The 16,210-nt window shown below is 41.1% G+C and overlaps 1 protein-coding gene across 1 annotated transcript in view; it reads right to left on the reverse strand.

The window, feature by feature from the left end:
* Positions 1 to 3,872: 3,872 nt before the first annotated feature.
* The window catches only part of spata20 (spermatogenesis associated 20), a 53,079-nt gene continuing 40,741 nt past the window's right edge, over positions 3,873 to 16,210 (reverse strand). The window contains exon 16 of the mRNA XM_031748903.2: positions 3,873 to 4,785. Coding sequence (XP_031604763.1) covers positions 4,591 to 4,785 — 195 coding nt within the window. The 3' untranslated portion in view covers positions 3,873 to 4,590. The remainder of the gene's footprint in view (positions 4,786 to 16,210) is intronic.

Consider the following 16,210-nt stretch of genomic DNA (forward strand, 5'->3'; position numbering starts at 1 on the left):
CTTTTGTATTAGCTTTACTATTTAAAAAACACTAACTTCCAAGTCCACCTCGCTTTGCACATGAACTGGTTCTTATATAGTGCTTTTCTACATTCATACTCCAATGAGAGCACAGTGAGCAACTCAGGGCTCAGTATTTTGTACAAAGACACTTTTTGCATTAGGATACTCTGGCAAACAGACTGGAGCAGCTGGGAATCGAAACACCAACCTCCCAAGTTAGTAAATGACCTGCTCCGCCTACTGCCTGAGCTATAGCCACCCTACCTTCTCAACCTTAGCACCTCAGCAACTTCCCTTGTAGTGTCAAATAATGGTGCATCAGGACGTTTGAATCCTTGGGACCCTTATCTCCCATTTTAACTCTATTTTTGCTTTGTGTAATCAACAAAGTACCAGCCTGGGTTGATAAGCGGTGCTGATTTTCTCCAGGAGGTTTAGAGCTTATCAGACAAGTTCCAGTGTTGTGATACCTGTTTTGACTGTCTCATACACACACACACACACACACACACACACACACAGACATTTATAGTGTTGATTCCATACTTCAGATATCTTAAGTGTTTTCACAGAATCACATAAACACACAATGCATGTATCTAATTCTTTGGAAGTGACAACAACATTTTTTTTTTTTATTAAAGAGAAACTTTTTTCTAAAAGATTTTTCTTTTTCTTTTAAACAAAATATCTTAAACAGTTCAAGAAATGAAATGTCCTGTAAGAGCACATCAGGAGTGGAGAGAAAACCTTAAGACTCGTGAGTTGGGTGACAGAGAGTACGCAACACCTCCCCCTCTGCTGAATGTTCCTCCTTCCCTCCAAGTTGGTGTGTTGCTGTTCCCGGCCCCCTGTGGCCTCATTATAACACAGACTGAAACACAGCAGCCATGTCTGATAGCAAGGACAACAGCACACGCACACACAGACACACATAACCTTAGAGAGCCTTGTTTTACAGACACTTGCTTTCATCTAAAACACAGATCGTTCCACACACTTAATGTCCATTCAAAAACCAGAACGGAGTCACGAAACACATGCACGCTAAATAATAAGGAATTATATAACAAGACAAATGCAGCTCTATAATTTTAGCTTCACTTCATTGTTTACATCCAACATCCAACCCACACGAAATGTAGGATATACATCAATTCTCTCTAAACATTTGGAAAATGCAAATCACATTCAAAACAGGAAAAGCAACAATGACAGCAATGTACATCATCATATTTTCCAACAAGATCTTTGAGATTGTTTCAGCTCTGCTTGGTCTTACCATCTTCATCTTCATATCCAAACTTTTTTGGCTATATCGCCAAGCTTTTGTCAGTGGAAAGGCATGTCACCTGCTCTAATAAACATTTTAGGAGGCTAGACTGGTTAAAAATATTTTCAGGTTCACTGCTTTCCCTCTTGATTATTACAACTCTCTTTATATAGCATTTGGTTAAAAAACAAACCATAAAAACATTCAATTTTAAATTGCTCCACAATGCAGCCTTTTATTGAGTGGTTGCAGACATGCGACCACTAACCACATGACGTTAACTTGTCTGTCATTTTGGATGTACAACAATCATGGCAACAATGTAAGAGCCCCAGTCCTACAAACCTTTTTGTAGCCCTTTGCTAGCTCAGAGTTTTACTGTTGCTAGGCTAGTTGTTAGCAATTATTTACAGATACACATGAACATCTACAGGCAACTGTGGCAATCTGCTAGCAGCCTAAATAAGGACTAGGATGTTTTTGCTGCAATGAGAGACTCTCCAGGAAGCCTACAAGAACCACTGCCAACCAGTCGAGGAATATGCATTTTAAGCTAGCAACTGGTGGCTGTACCATGGCCAAAACAGCATGCAACTTTTGAGCAATGTGCATGACATCACGTGAACATTTTTGTTGGAAAAACCATTGTTGGCATGCAGAGCAGGAAGACATTTCTTGAGGTTGGCCACCAGGTTTGCATTAATTTCAGGGGAGATTTTGGCTAACTCCTCTTTACAGAAACTTTAAACCCTTTCGTGGCTATCACATAGCAACTTGAAGCTCCCTCCAAAGATTTTCTATAGGATTGAGGTGTGGACACTGGCCTAACCTACTCCATGACTTTAATGTGCTTCTTCTTTAGTCATGTTAGAAGACCCATCTTCAGATTTTACACCACATGCTGGTCCATTGGCCCCTTAATGCGGTGAAGTCGTCGTACCCTTGGTGGAAAAACAGCCCCAACTTTAGATGTGATTCCAGCTCCGTGCTTGACTGTGGGAATGGTACTCTTTGTGTCATAACCTTTATGTAATGTGTTTTTCCTTCTGGATTTTTGGTTGATATCCTTTCTCTTTCTCTCTATTAAAATGAAACTGCCATAAAAATTAGAGACTGTTCATTTCTTTGTGACTGAGCAAGTTAACAAATTCAGCAGGTGATCACATAATTATTTCCTCCCTCTGTATGTGCAGACTTAGAAACCAGTCTTCTTTTTTTGTGGATTTGCAACTAAATCTCATAAACTGTGATATATTATAGAAATTAAATTAAATTAAAAAGTTCAGATTAAGTATTTTTATTTAAAAATGAATAAAATATCTTTCAAAAAACTGATTAGCAAAAACCTTATTAAAACATCTCTCCCTTTATGTGCACAGCTGTATTACTGTGTCATGACTTTATTATGCACTCCATTTAGCCTCTTTCTAGAAAGGTGCTGCTCAAAATTCACAAGCTTATCATTCATATCATGACTAAGATCTGAGGCATGCAGATTACAACTTCATAATTAGCGGGGCCGCCAGGTTAGCTGGGGTCAAACACTAATCTCAGTGCTAATTAAAATTTAGCTTGTGCAGCTCATCAAAACAATTAGTGGAGAACAATAATGAGAGGAGTGATGGAAGAAGGGAGGGGGACTGTGTGTTTGTAGACTAGGATTCAATAAATGAGACAGAGGCTCCAACATGCTTTCAGGGCCAATGGCACAGCAGTGGAATGTCCAGTGTGTATATGCCACCAAGGCAGAGGGGTCCAATCCTGGGAGAAGATGAGAGGAAGGGGAGGAGAAGAGAGCAGTGTGGAAATACATGAAAAGGAGCATCCAAAATTTTCAACAGACAGAAAGCACGATCGCTCCCAATCTGACAAGTAAAGTGATGCTGGGACATTTCATTCAAATCTCTCTCCCTCTGCCTCATGTTCTTCCTCCTCCCAGCCTTGTTTTCCTCTTGGCTACTTCTTCTTCCACAGAAGCAGCCGTCTGCCAATATGATCCCTCCTCAATCTTAAGGTGACACAAAAAAAAAGGAGGGGAGGGCGGAGACTTGGCTGACAAAAGTACAGAGACAAAAGTAAACAAGTGCAGATGGTCTGCGTGTTGTTAAAGGACAGCGGTGGATGCGAGGTGAAGGACACAAATCTGCCGCCACCATTGCAGAAAACTCTCATTTCTCCTCTCGTCTTTTTCTTCTCGCTTTGCTTCCGCAGCCCAGAGGACGACCCTCAGAGACTCGCCTGCCTCAACATCAGCGGTCCATCTGTGTCTCCCTCACACACACGCAGTAATACACACACTCCCAAGTGTTTCACACAATGTTTACATTACATTCGCCCAGCCTACAGCGGGAAACAGATAGCAAGAGAATACACAACTGACGGCTTCTCTCTGTACGAGTATTTATAGTACAGAGAAAAAAACTGCTGCTGGGACAGACTCACTCACTCCTTCATGGAATTTCCCCATCTTGGACCGCCACAGACAAATACGAACACCACAAAAATGACACTTATTCTGGGCACCTTTATAGCTGCATTACATAACGCAGCACATTCAAACAAAACAGAAGCATCAATCCAAAAATCAAACACCCACTGCTTGTAAGAGAAATAGATTTATTATTCGGAGGTTGTGTATATACATGCTGTTTTTTTATGGTGTTTAAAGGTAAAGACAACATTCACAAGGCGGATCTTTTGTGTGACAGTTTCAGTAGACTCGCTCCTCACAGATAAAAGCATCATATGCAATGGTTTTTAAAATGTATGTACACGGTTACACACAAATCTAACGCCGCCAGGCAGGTCTCCTCTGTCAGAGCCGTGTGTCATGAACACAGGAGCTGGAACGCATGCCGGAGAGGTCCCTCTGCAAAATGTTATCGGCCCAGTTCATTTAAAGGGCTCTCAGCTTATCCTCTATTAGGGATCTTCTGGGGTAACAGTAAAGCTACAACTTTTTGCAAAGTTGCTACAGCTTTTTCAGATTGCCACTGCTGCTGTGCATGATTAGCTCATCCAAGCATTTCTACACATTGATTTGAATAAAAACCTGGAGCTGATATTTGAGGTAATACCTGGTATTGCTGATAAAGAACAGGCTGGAGTAACAGATGTGGAATAGCTAGCAGGACGACACCCTTAAGGTACCTTAGCCCTACCCCTACCAACATCAGCTGCTAAAGCACTGCCATCCAGTGATGTCAAAGCCGGACTCACTAGCCAAATCCAACAAAAAACAGAACTAGGCTCGAGCTGCAGGTCTGAGAAGAGCAGTTTTTGAAGATAACAAGCTCGGTCAGTTTATTCAGCTGTCATTCTATCTCCGTGTCTGTAGTCCCGTCCAGGAGTAACCGACGCAGCTCCTGTGGGTCGGTGACGGGCAGAGAGCACGTGAAGTCCTGACAGACGTAGGCTGTGGCGACGCCGCGCAGCTGCGACATGGAGGAGAGGACGGGCAGACGCTGGCACAGGAAACTCTCCGTGTTCCCATCAGCGAGCATCAAGACCTGAAAGAGCCAAGCAAAAAGTATGTGGCATCAGATTACAAGGACAGAACTGATTACATCAAAAAGGAGTCAACAAGGTGCAAACATTTCTTTAACCATAAATCAGATATAGTATATATTGTAAACTGAATGCACTTATCTATATCATTTAAATCAAAAATGTCAAAGCAAGTGCGACACTGTGGTTCTCCATTACGATAACATTTACGCTTCAAGATTAAAATAATGTTTGAATATAGAAGGAAACGTGCTGAATCTCTAATTAACAAATCAGGATTAAGAGAGGTTAATTATACTCAATCCAAGCTCCAGTTAAAATAATTAACCTCTCATCTCCAGCTAGTACTTGGTAGACCACCCTCTGTCTCAAACAAGCCACTTTAACTCCTATCATCTTCGCTTTAAATCAGGCTTCTTTTGATTGGCCGCCCCTCATAGACAAAAGGTTTGAACAGCAGGTGGGTGTGGCTTCTACTCTGGGGTGTGGCTTCTGCTCTGACATGTGCCTGATATGACCATATTAGTATGCTGGTCTCACTGACATCAAACAGAAGACATGCTGTTATGCTTGTAAATTAATAAAAGTGAATTGAGTTGAAGTATTGTGCATCTGCTCAAAGGCAGTGATTTCAGTGAAGCTTCCTAACGCATACACACATTTTGTTTTAGCACCATGAAAAACTGGAATTCTGTGTGTGGGACACAGGAATTACAGCTGAGAAGCAAAAAAAATCAAACGAGTGCTGGAACAGTAAATAGAAACCATTTGTTTTAATAGGAACAAAAAAAAGAAAGTCAGTTGTTGCCATTTGGCCAAGCGTGAAAATGGTTTGAGTAATTGGATTGTCATTTTTATGTTACTTCCATCTGTGTGGCAGCAGTCCAGTCACTAAAGAAGAGTGTTACTGTCCGGGAGAAAGATGTTCAGTGTAATTACATCTTTAAACCATTTCTGTGTCAACGCATCATCTCGGCACACAGCGCAGCCTCGTGCTGATCATGATTGCTCTCTTTATTCCTTTAATACAGCTGTATTACTCCCATACACTCACCCAAAATAACCCTCCCAAAAACACCACATTCAAACGTGGGTCAGTGGCTGCTATGCTGTCATGCCCACACCAAGTCAAGAAATTATTATGTGTGTGTCTGTGTGGGGGATACATGTGTGGTTCACCAGTCCTGCCTGCAGCAATGAAGCTTTAAAAAAGAGAAAAACCCAAACAAATAATTTAAGTATGTATTCACAAGAATGTGAATTTGGGCTTCAGGTCACCAGAGAGAGAAAAAACGGCTGCCTGTCTTTGTGCATGTCTGTGTGTCACTGCACTGTTGGACAGGCAGCAGAGCGAAGTTAAAGAGAGCTGCCCTGTCTGTCCCCTGGGCGGTTTCCTGTCAGACACGTGTCATTTCCTCCTGGCCCTGCACCACCTCTGGTTCACAACTGAGCGAGAAATGACAATACAAACAAGGAGCGGAGGGAAAAATGAGAAAAGGAAGGAGAAAGGAGACGAGATCGGACGACTGCAGGAGGGTAGAGGTGAAACTTCTTGAGTAGACTGACATGACTGTCGGTATAATAAGCTGACAACCAGAGGCGGTGTAGGAAACACAAACACTGGTTACAGGTTTGAATGATCGACAGAGTATCTGCAGTATATACACAATTAAGTAGAAGTTTATGCCAGCTAGGTAAAACCTCTGCACTGTTCTTGTGTTAAGACTTTAAAATACACCTTATTTATTCTATCCACACAGCAGCTGAACTTAATCAGGTCTTGTTTAGTTTTTTCCAATAATAAATTGTACTTTTGGTAGTAAGAGAAATAACCACTTTATCCTTTAACACAGCCTGAACTCTCTTAGGAAAACTTTCCTGTTGTTTCTTCAGGCAGTCTTCAGGAACATCTTGATGCGTGCGAAATCATCCAGGTAAAGGAATCCCCAAAAGTAGTCTTATGGGTCTTCAGGAATAGTTCTCCAGACGTCCCCTTTCTCTTCTTTGGAGGTTGACTGCCTTTTGTTGTGTTCTTTGTCGAGATCCCACACTGCTGGCTCTGGGGAGGCCAATCATTGACTGACAGTGTTCTAGTGTGTTTTTCTATCCAGATTCGCTGTTCCTGCACTGACCGTGTGTTTGCACTGTCATGCTGAAAAATTGCCAATCACATCCTTCCCAGTCGGTATTGAATGGTGGGTCAATATCTGAAAGTACTTTCCTAGATTGATAAATTGCATCAATTTTGACAAGTTCTCCAACAACTCTGAAATATAGCTCCAAACCATGACAGAGCCTCCACCGTGTCTTACAGATGGCTGTAGAGACTCAATGTTGTACCTCGTTGATGACTTCCTGACGACATTGGTTTAGTCCTGTTAGTCCAGTTCTTGTTTAATGTGGGATAGCCTTTTCTCCCAGTCTCCCTTTCTTCAGAATGTCTTCTTGAGAGCCACCATTTAACAGAGACCATTGTGCTGAATAAACAGTAAATGGATCAACTGATGCATCTCTCTGATATTGTGTCAGGTCTTTAATAGATTTTATCCTAATTGTTAAGGACATCACTTTCAGATACTGATACAATTCACAGAGATGTATAATTCCTAGATGATGCATCTTAATGAGTCCAGTTAAACTTCGACACCTCCCTTTTGTGCAACTATATGGATGACAATGAATATCATTCCCATCAGAGTCAGCTGTACTTTGCATTTAGTGCAAATTTGCTAACATGCTCAACTCTAATGGCAAACCTGTTAAACACAAACCTGTTAATCATCAGCATTACCCAGCTGTCACTGTGATTCTTTAAATGCTGCTGTGCTGCAGTACTAACTCTTAGAGCTGCTAGCAGAGGATTTAATAAAAAGATTTAAACACCATTTTGGTATCAGTGATAAAACAACATTAATATATCAGAACTGTGATCTGGGAATATTAGAAATGATGCCATCCCTTCACAGAGTACATAATGATCTGTATGAAGTATGGATTAGATAAAATAATGATACAGTAAAATATCACGGTGCTTCATCTTGCTATGGGTTACCCAGTGGCTAGAAACATCCATATTTAAATTGAAATAGGCAGTAACTGAAGTGCATACAGCAAGGTGAAGCACATTAATCAACTTCACACATTATTAACACTGATTAATAATGCTAATACACACACTGACACTGCACTGCAATATACAGTATAGATACAAACAGAAATCCTGCTGTTTGCCTTTCAGATGTATGTTTGTGGTCTTCTATCTACAGCTGTATTGACACAGTCATCAATACTGTATTGTTATTTATCCTATTAATTCAACTTGTAGTATGCAAGTGCATGTGGGGGTGTGTAGGACATGTTAATGTGAGCTTATCCGTATACTGTGCCCCACTCCGTACAATAACACTGCACCCTGTTACATGTCCACATGTACAGGTGGCTGTAATAAATTCGAGCACACAGGTACTCCCGATCCTGCTTTCATCCCTAATTGTTCTTTAGACAAAATTGTCTGCTGGAGGAGACTCTCCTCTTCTGTAAGCGTGCCAGCCAGCACTCACCCGGGCCACCGTGCGGAACAGTTTGCATCCTCTTCACCCCGTCTCAATGAGCCTTCTCATTCAATGGCTGTCTCAGAGCTCCCCAAGTGCTCCACTCAGCCATTTAGATGCTCATTTGTGCCGATAGCCATCTGCACTTCAAAAGCCAAAAAACTATCAATAGGTTACGCCGCTCAAATCCTGATATCGGAGACTGTATCTGCTGTGTTGAACTACTTCTGTGTCTATTACTAAATATGCTGTGTGGTAAAAAAAACATTCTTCCTTAAGGGGAGCATGAAAGGATGCTGTTCACATCTTATCTTCTCAAAATTCACGCAGGCTTACCTGTTTGGTGAAGCTCAGAGGATAAATAATTGTGGCACTTAAAAACAGGAAACTGTGGAAACATCACACCGAGCGCCAGAGAGAGCTGTCTACAAACATTTTTGGGCATTAAATCAGGGGAAGACTGTGAAGAAGCATGATGGAGTGTGTTCATATTGGTGTGACCGTTGTCATAGCGACCGGAGGAGGATTTCCCTGCCAAACTGAACCTTTTCCACCCTGACTTGATTCTTCTTTTGGCTTGTCAGCTTCATGCCGTCCCTCCCTGGGTCCAGACCACATCCAGCCACGCGGCCTCAACTTAAAGGTCGCTCAGTAGTCTGTCTGTGGCACAACAACACGATCTGCACAGACCCCTCAGTGCTGGAAACGACCTGTGCATGTGTGTGTGTGTGAGTGACGGTGAAACAAAGCAACAGAGAGAGACAGAGATCCAGATTACGTGTGAATGTACACACGAAGGCTTGTGAATGTGACGGACTGAACGCAAAGTCTGTGTGTGTGTGAAGCTGTAGCAGACAGCACAGTTGGCTACACATGAGAGTACAAACTCCCACAGGGTTAATCCCCTCATACTGGGCAACCCTGAAACAAAAACACACACACACACACACACACACACACACAAACACACACCTCCCACCCGTTAAATGTCCCTACACTGACAGCTCCCTCCCACTCTACATCTCTCATTCTGCCAAAGCAGAAGAGCTCAGACACTTAAAAAGAACAAGGCGTACCTGTGCTGACAGCAACTCACAAACACACACGCAGCTTCGGAAATCATTTTATCATATAACCCACTTAGCATGCGCACAACTTGGGGGCCAAACTCACACAATGATTGCACCAAATGCGCGCTTTCAGGAGCCGCTGTCACACCTGAGGAAGAGCAATCACAGTTCTACACGCAGTCAAGCGTGAAGAGAATTACTTCCCCCATCCCTCTCACTTTTGTTTTGTCCAACTTGCACGCACACACGCACACACACACACACACACACGCATGCATGCTCACTGTGTCCTGCTCAGTCATCACTGCAACCTGACATCTGGACTTCTGCCCCAGGACAGAAGCAGACAAATTCACGCTTTTACGTACATTCTGTGACAGTGTGCTGCTCATATCACCAGTCATCCAGCGACTTTAACTTTACCTTTGGGTTCATTTATTTATCTTTTCAACAAGAGAGAAGGATGAGAGGAGGTGAGTGTGCCAGAAAGAAAACTGGACAGGAGACATTTGAGAGGAAGGAGAAGGTTAGAGAAACGGGAACGGAGTCGGCTGATTTGGGAGCATTAAGCAGGATTGAGCTAAAACTCTTCACAGAGATCAAAATCTGCCTTTTACTACACTTGATGGCAGCTTAACTATATAATATCCAGAACAGGTAACACACTTCAACTAAGTGCACATTTTAATGCATGGCTTAATATTCAGTTTAAACTCAGCTCAGACTCCAAATATGATCACCTACACCACATTAAAACCAAGAATCTGGAAGCCTTCTTTATCCTTCCAAAAAGAGTTATGGCCCACAAGGGCTCTGATGGGGATCTGAGGCTTTCCTATGGATTAAAAGTTTGGACCGCCTCATATTTGAGGTGTTTCGTCTTCTTCAAGCTAACGCTTAACAGTTTGTACAGTGTGGCGTTCCCACTGTCCTGCTCACGAAGACCACTGCTGTTAAAGGAAGGGTGTGTTAAATGTGCAGAAATGTTTAGGTGGGTGGCAGTGGTGGGGGTGCGAATCAGCTTACCAAGTGCATGAATATCAGGAGCCAAAGTTTCACAGCAGGTCACTGAAATGTGACAACATCATCGATGTTCTCACAGTTTGGTTTATTTTAAATCCAGAGAATTAAAAAGACTGACATGAAAATGTAGAATCAAGCTAATATCCAAAATTGTGCACATTACTTGACACAAGAGCTACGAATACAGACATAAGGAAAAAAACTACAAAATGTAAGCCTGCGCGCGCACACACACACACTTGCCGTCTGACCTGAGTTAGAATGAGTGGGCGAGCCTGTTCTGGCAGTGTGTTCTGTCTTTTGTCAAGCTGGGCATCAGTTTTCAGCTGCTGACAGTCTCTACAGGACCCTCTTCACTAAATCAAACGGTGTCTGCAGCGAGATGTGAGAATGCCTTGGGGTCTGAGCAGAATTAACAGCCTCTCTCTTCAATCAGGCCCCGACACCTACGGCACACTTCATCAGCTTCTGTTGTGTTTAAGATGAAAGAAGATTCTCATTTTTTAATGTCGTAAAAGTCACGCCAAGTTAGAAATGCTAAAGCGATAAAATCTGACATATGAGTGATACAAGGACGAGGCCAGTAGTCTGAAATATCCCAGATATACAGGCGGGTGACTAATGAAGGAAAAAGACTTGAACCCTTGACCCCTGTATGGAGAGGATCTGCTGGCTCTGTTATGCTGGGGTGGGGGTCTAACTGTCTCCTTAGAAGGAAGGATGACTGTAAATCCATACAAAGATGTTCTGAGGGATCACCTTTATTATCCTTTGGAAGAATGTCGCTCGTTACTCCAGTAACATTTCAGCCATTGGATGATCTTTCTGGAGGTACAGTGGTTGTATGGAAAGGCCCAATCAAAAGTCCCCCCTTACTAATGTAACGGGGAACATTGTATCAAAAACATCACAAAATGCACAAGTGTCCTACTTCAAATTTAAAGAAGAATGTTAAGCACGGCTCCACAACACTGGTGGAGAATCATCCTGGTTTAAAACAGCAACGGTTAGCTTTTAGTTTGGTTAATATTAGAGATGGACCGATCCGATATTACGTATCGGTCCGATACTGACCTAAATTACTGGATCGGATATCGGCGAAAAATAAAAAATGTAATCCGATCCATTAAATATCAAAAAAGCATCTCACAAAACTTGCGACACGGCGTAACTCGGCTCATAACCATAGCACTTGCAGCAGTATGCCTCATGTGATAGAGCGGCTGTGTGTATTTGTAGCCTCGCTACCAAACCAGCATTTCATCTCCGAGGAAGTTATCCCAGAGAGAAGTAAAGCAAGTGTGTAAGTTCATCTCTGAATGTTTGTAAGGCGTTCCCATGTTAAGCTTAACAACCGATATATGGAGCGACTGCCTCTCTCTCTCTCTCTCCCTCACCTTCCTGCAGCTACTTCAATCGCGAAACTGCCTAACGATCAGCTGATCGGCTTTTCTGTCGCGAGTCCGTCTCTCTTCTTTGTTTTTGGCCCACTTCTCACCAGAAAGAGGAAACCAGCGGCTGAACAACAGCAGCACGTTTAAGCTTGATAAGCTGTTGTTAGAATTTATTTAATATTACTTTCTACACCAGGATCCTTTTCTACGTAGCTGACGGCTGGTAACTGTGCAGGGGCGGATCTAGCAAAGTGCAGCCAGGGGGGCCGATAGGGCATGAACAGGGAAAAGGGGGCACAGAGACATACTTTTCTTTCTTATTCTCATTTAAAATATGTAGCTTTTAATAAATAATTATCTGAATCTTACACCCAAAGTTTTAATCTGATGTAAAATGTATAGAAGTCCATTACTATATATAGTAACTCTTAAGTCTATATATCCTAGTAAGCTATAGTACTTTTTCCTTTGGGAAGGTACCATCTGTGAATTCTGCAATTCTGTTGAAGAAAGATGTTGAATCTATTTAATTATTCTTGAAAAATAATTTATTTCTGTGCATTTTTTTTCACCCTGCATCAAATTAAAGTTGATTACATCGATTAAGCATCATGAGGTGGAGGGTGGGTGGTTCCCTATTTTTTTTTTTTTTGCTGGGAGTTGGCAACCCTATTAGTTAGGTTGCTTAATATTTCTGCTAAGTACTCTTTAAAATACCAGAATAGGGAGGATGGAGTAGGTTTAAGTTAGGTTTTAAGTTAGGTAAGGTTTATTAAATTGATCAGTGTTGCTGAACTATGAAATATTTTGGGTGCAGTGTATTTTTTACACACAGGTATAACAGAATAGCTTTAGTGTTGTTGTTTATTTAAACTTGAGTATGAACTTATACAAAATGCAGCAAGATATTAAAAAAAACAGTTTTATTGATTAAAAAACACAATATCGGATTCATATCGGTATCGGCAGATATCCAAATTTATGATATCGGTATCGGTATCGGACATAAAAAAGTGGTATCGTGCCATCTCTAGTTAATATTAGAACCACCAAGAGGGTCATTCATGTAGCTGTCTATAAAACCCATCATCTCATACTTCATGACTTATCCAGCGTTTTAGTGCCGGCTAAAATGACAAATTATTACAAACACCTCTACTTAGAACCGCCAAGAGAATTTGACCCCTACAGAAATCAGTGTAAAAATGCTGCACTTAACATTTACAGCACACCTGCATTGTTGACACATGAGCAAGAAACAGCTAGATGTGATTGATAGATGAATACACAGGGCACTGTAGTTAGATAAAAGATGAATGGTTACTGCGGTGCTGACCCGGGGCAGAATGGAGTAGAGCTGAGTGTGGCTGGAAGTGCAGAGAACTGGGCGGGTTTCTACTGTCAGAGCAGAGAGTCCAAAGTAGTAATCGGAGCAAATAAAAAGTGAAATACGCAGCAGATCAGCTGAACTGGTTTCAGGCCTGAGGAGCAGAGCTGAGGAGGGCTGCAGACTGAGGTGGAGCAATGTGGGTGGTGGTGGACGAGAGAGGCTACAAGTCCGGTGAAGGAAAGGCAGACATGACAAACTTTCACTGTTTTACCTTTAAAATAATTCATTTATTAAAATTAGCGTAGTATTTTGCTGTTGCAACAACTGGTTTATCAGTGAGCGCTCTGTTTTCGATCCTGTCTTTATATTAATTACATTCAGTTTCCAATTCAATTCAGCTGAAATTTATTTATATAGCACAAGTTCACAACAAAAGTCGCCTCAAGGTTGGTAAAGACCCAACAATAAGACAGACAAAACCTCAACAATCAGACGGCCCCGTTTCAACAGGAGCAGAACCAGGCTCAGGGAGGGGCGGCCATGTGCTGTGACCGGTTGGGGGGGTAAGAGGAAAAAGGAAAGAAAAGAAAAAGAGAAGACAAATGAAAAACACAACTTAGGGAGACAGGACAAAGCAGGGTAAGGGAGAGAGGAGACTACATTTGATGCTGCAGTGGCGTAAAAATATGTGCAGAGTAAAAAATTTGAGCAGAGAAGAAGTGCACAGTGTATCCTATTAAGTCCTTCAGCATTCTGAGCCTGCAGCAGCATAGCTAGAAGATGGTTCAGGGACATCTGATCCAGCCCTAACTACAAGCTCTATCAAAAAACCTAATCTTGAAAATAGGGAGGGTGTCACATTGGGAGCTGGTTCCACGGGAGACGAGCCTGATAGCTGAAGGCTCTACTTTTAGAAACTCTGGGAACCACGAGTAAACCTGCAGGTTGAGAGTGAAGTACTCTGTTAGGGTCATGTGCGTGTATGATGGGACCTGATTATTCAAGATATTGTATGTGACGAGAAGGATTTTGAATTCAATTCTGGATTTAACAGGGAGCCAATGACAAGAAACTAATATGGGAGAAAGCAGAAACAAGCAAAATGAACTCTCATCCTCTCAAAGCTGGGGGCTTTTTAGGGACTTATTAGATCGATAAAACCTGATAATAACAAATTACAATAGTCCAGCATAGAGATAATCAGTCCATCATATTTGTTTATGTGTGCACTGAAGAGCATATCCTGATCAAAAGTGTACTGAAGGTTATTCTAATATACTGTAAATTATTATGATATTTATAGATTAAACAAAGCATATTGTGGTGAATTTTACCTGCTCAAATCTGTATCAACTTACATCAACAATATCAATCAGAATACTACAGATGTCTGTCAATTATTATATTAATGTAATAATAATAATAATAAAATTATCATAATTGGCCTGTGTCAATACTCATTATCTACTCATAAAGAAAGATTTACATTCTGTCTTGCTTTGGCAAAAGCAGAAAGTAATAATCGAGATGAACTTGTTTTGAACCAAAAGAAATCTACATACTTGTCAGATGTAACTAATTTAATCCTCGACAGAGAGCTTGGCTCTTGTTTAAGGTGGCTTTACACTCAGGGTCACTGGAAGGCAGATGAACAGTACATCTGTGCCCCTGAGAACCACCAGCCACTAACTGGATGTGTGAGATGAAAGACTGCTGGACTCCATCTGAGGTGTTTCATTAGCTCTCAGTCGTACAGTGGGCCAGAATTGGAAATAAGGTCCAAAATTTTGCTTCTTTCTAATTCACTATGGGGAACTGTGTGAATTTCAGCACGTGTATGGATACTAGCTCTGTGTGTGAAAGAAAGATCAGCTAGAGCATATTAGTATGTCTTTTAATGGCAGCACAAAGTGAACTTGTTTTCAATTAATTTTTTAGCCTTTCCAACAACACCATTCTGTTTACAGGACATCTTTGTATACTTTTATATTTTTATATTATTTATATTTTATATTTTAGCTTCATACTCCTGTGTTGAAAAATATGAGCAGAACTGAATTATTAAAGGGAAAAAAATATCTGTAAAAGTGCCCAGACTCTATTAGGGGGATTAGTATTTGACTAAAACAGATTTATATCAGCCATAATCATAGATCATCAATCATAGATAAAATTGAACATGATAAATGAAATACTAAACCTAGCAGGGTGTGTTTATGAGGAACGTAAGCGACAATACTCAATAACCAAGTTTTAAAGAACACAGCAGACTATACTGTAAACACTTTGTGATACTGAGCTACAGACAAAACCCTCTTTGTGATGAGTTTTACAGACAGATTACTGGAACCCAATACCACCAACTATTTTTTGTAGTATTTTATTACTGAAATATAAATGACTGAAAGATAAATGTAACACCATATGCTATATCTTGGTTAGAAACATTAAACATTTTGTCAGCTTTATTAACCCTCTGGGGTCCAGGGTATAATTGGCCATTTTTGACTGCTTTTGAGTTTACCTCTTTAAAAACTGTTTATCTTGCCTTGTTTGGTATCATTCTTTTCAGCACAGCCTCACATACCTCATACCCAGTGTCACTCCTAAAACTTCCCCCTCTTCCTAAACAACCAAATGCCACATGTTGCCATAAAATTTTTTGATTCGCTGACATGGTACACTTTAACACCAATAGGAAAGGGGTGTTTTTCATTTTCTTTTTTTTATTTTGCTCGCAAGCAGAGAGTGGTTGCTAGTGGAAACTTCCCGCTGTAAATACCACCGTTTTATTCAGAGCGTGTATTTTTTATCGTAACTCTGGTTTTACATGGCCTATCAACACAATTTAAAAACTGGTATATAGTTTAAAGTCCACACTTTCGACACAAGTTGAAATGGTGATAGTGATTTTGACGCACCGGCGTGTCCGTCGACCCCAGAGGATTAAGGAAAATAACTCCTAATTTCTACTTTCTAGTACTAATAACTACTTAATTTCTTCTTGCAACTTCACTGTACTTAAAAAAATGACTGTTTTTAATTTTATATACCTTTTT

The sequence above is a fragment of the Oreochromis aureus genome, linkage group 8, assembly GCF_013358895.1.
Source record: "Oreochromis aureus strain Israel breed Guangdong linkage group 8, ZZ_aureus, whole genome shotgun sequence".
NCBI classification, from domain to species: Eukaryota; Metazoa; Chordata; class Actinopteri; order Cichliformes; family Cichlidae; genus Oreochromis; species Oreochromis aureus.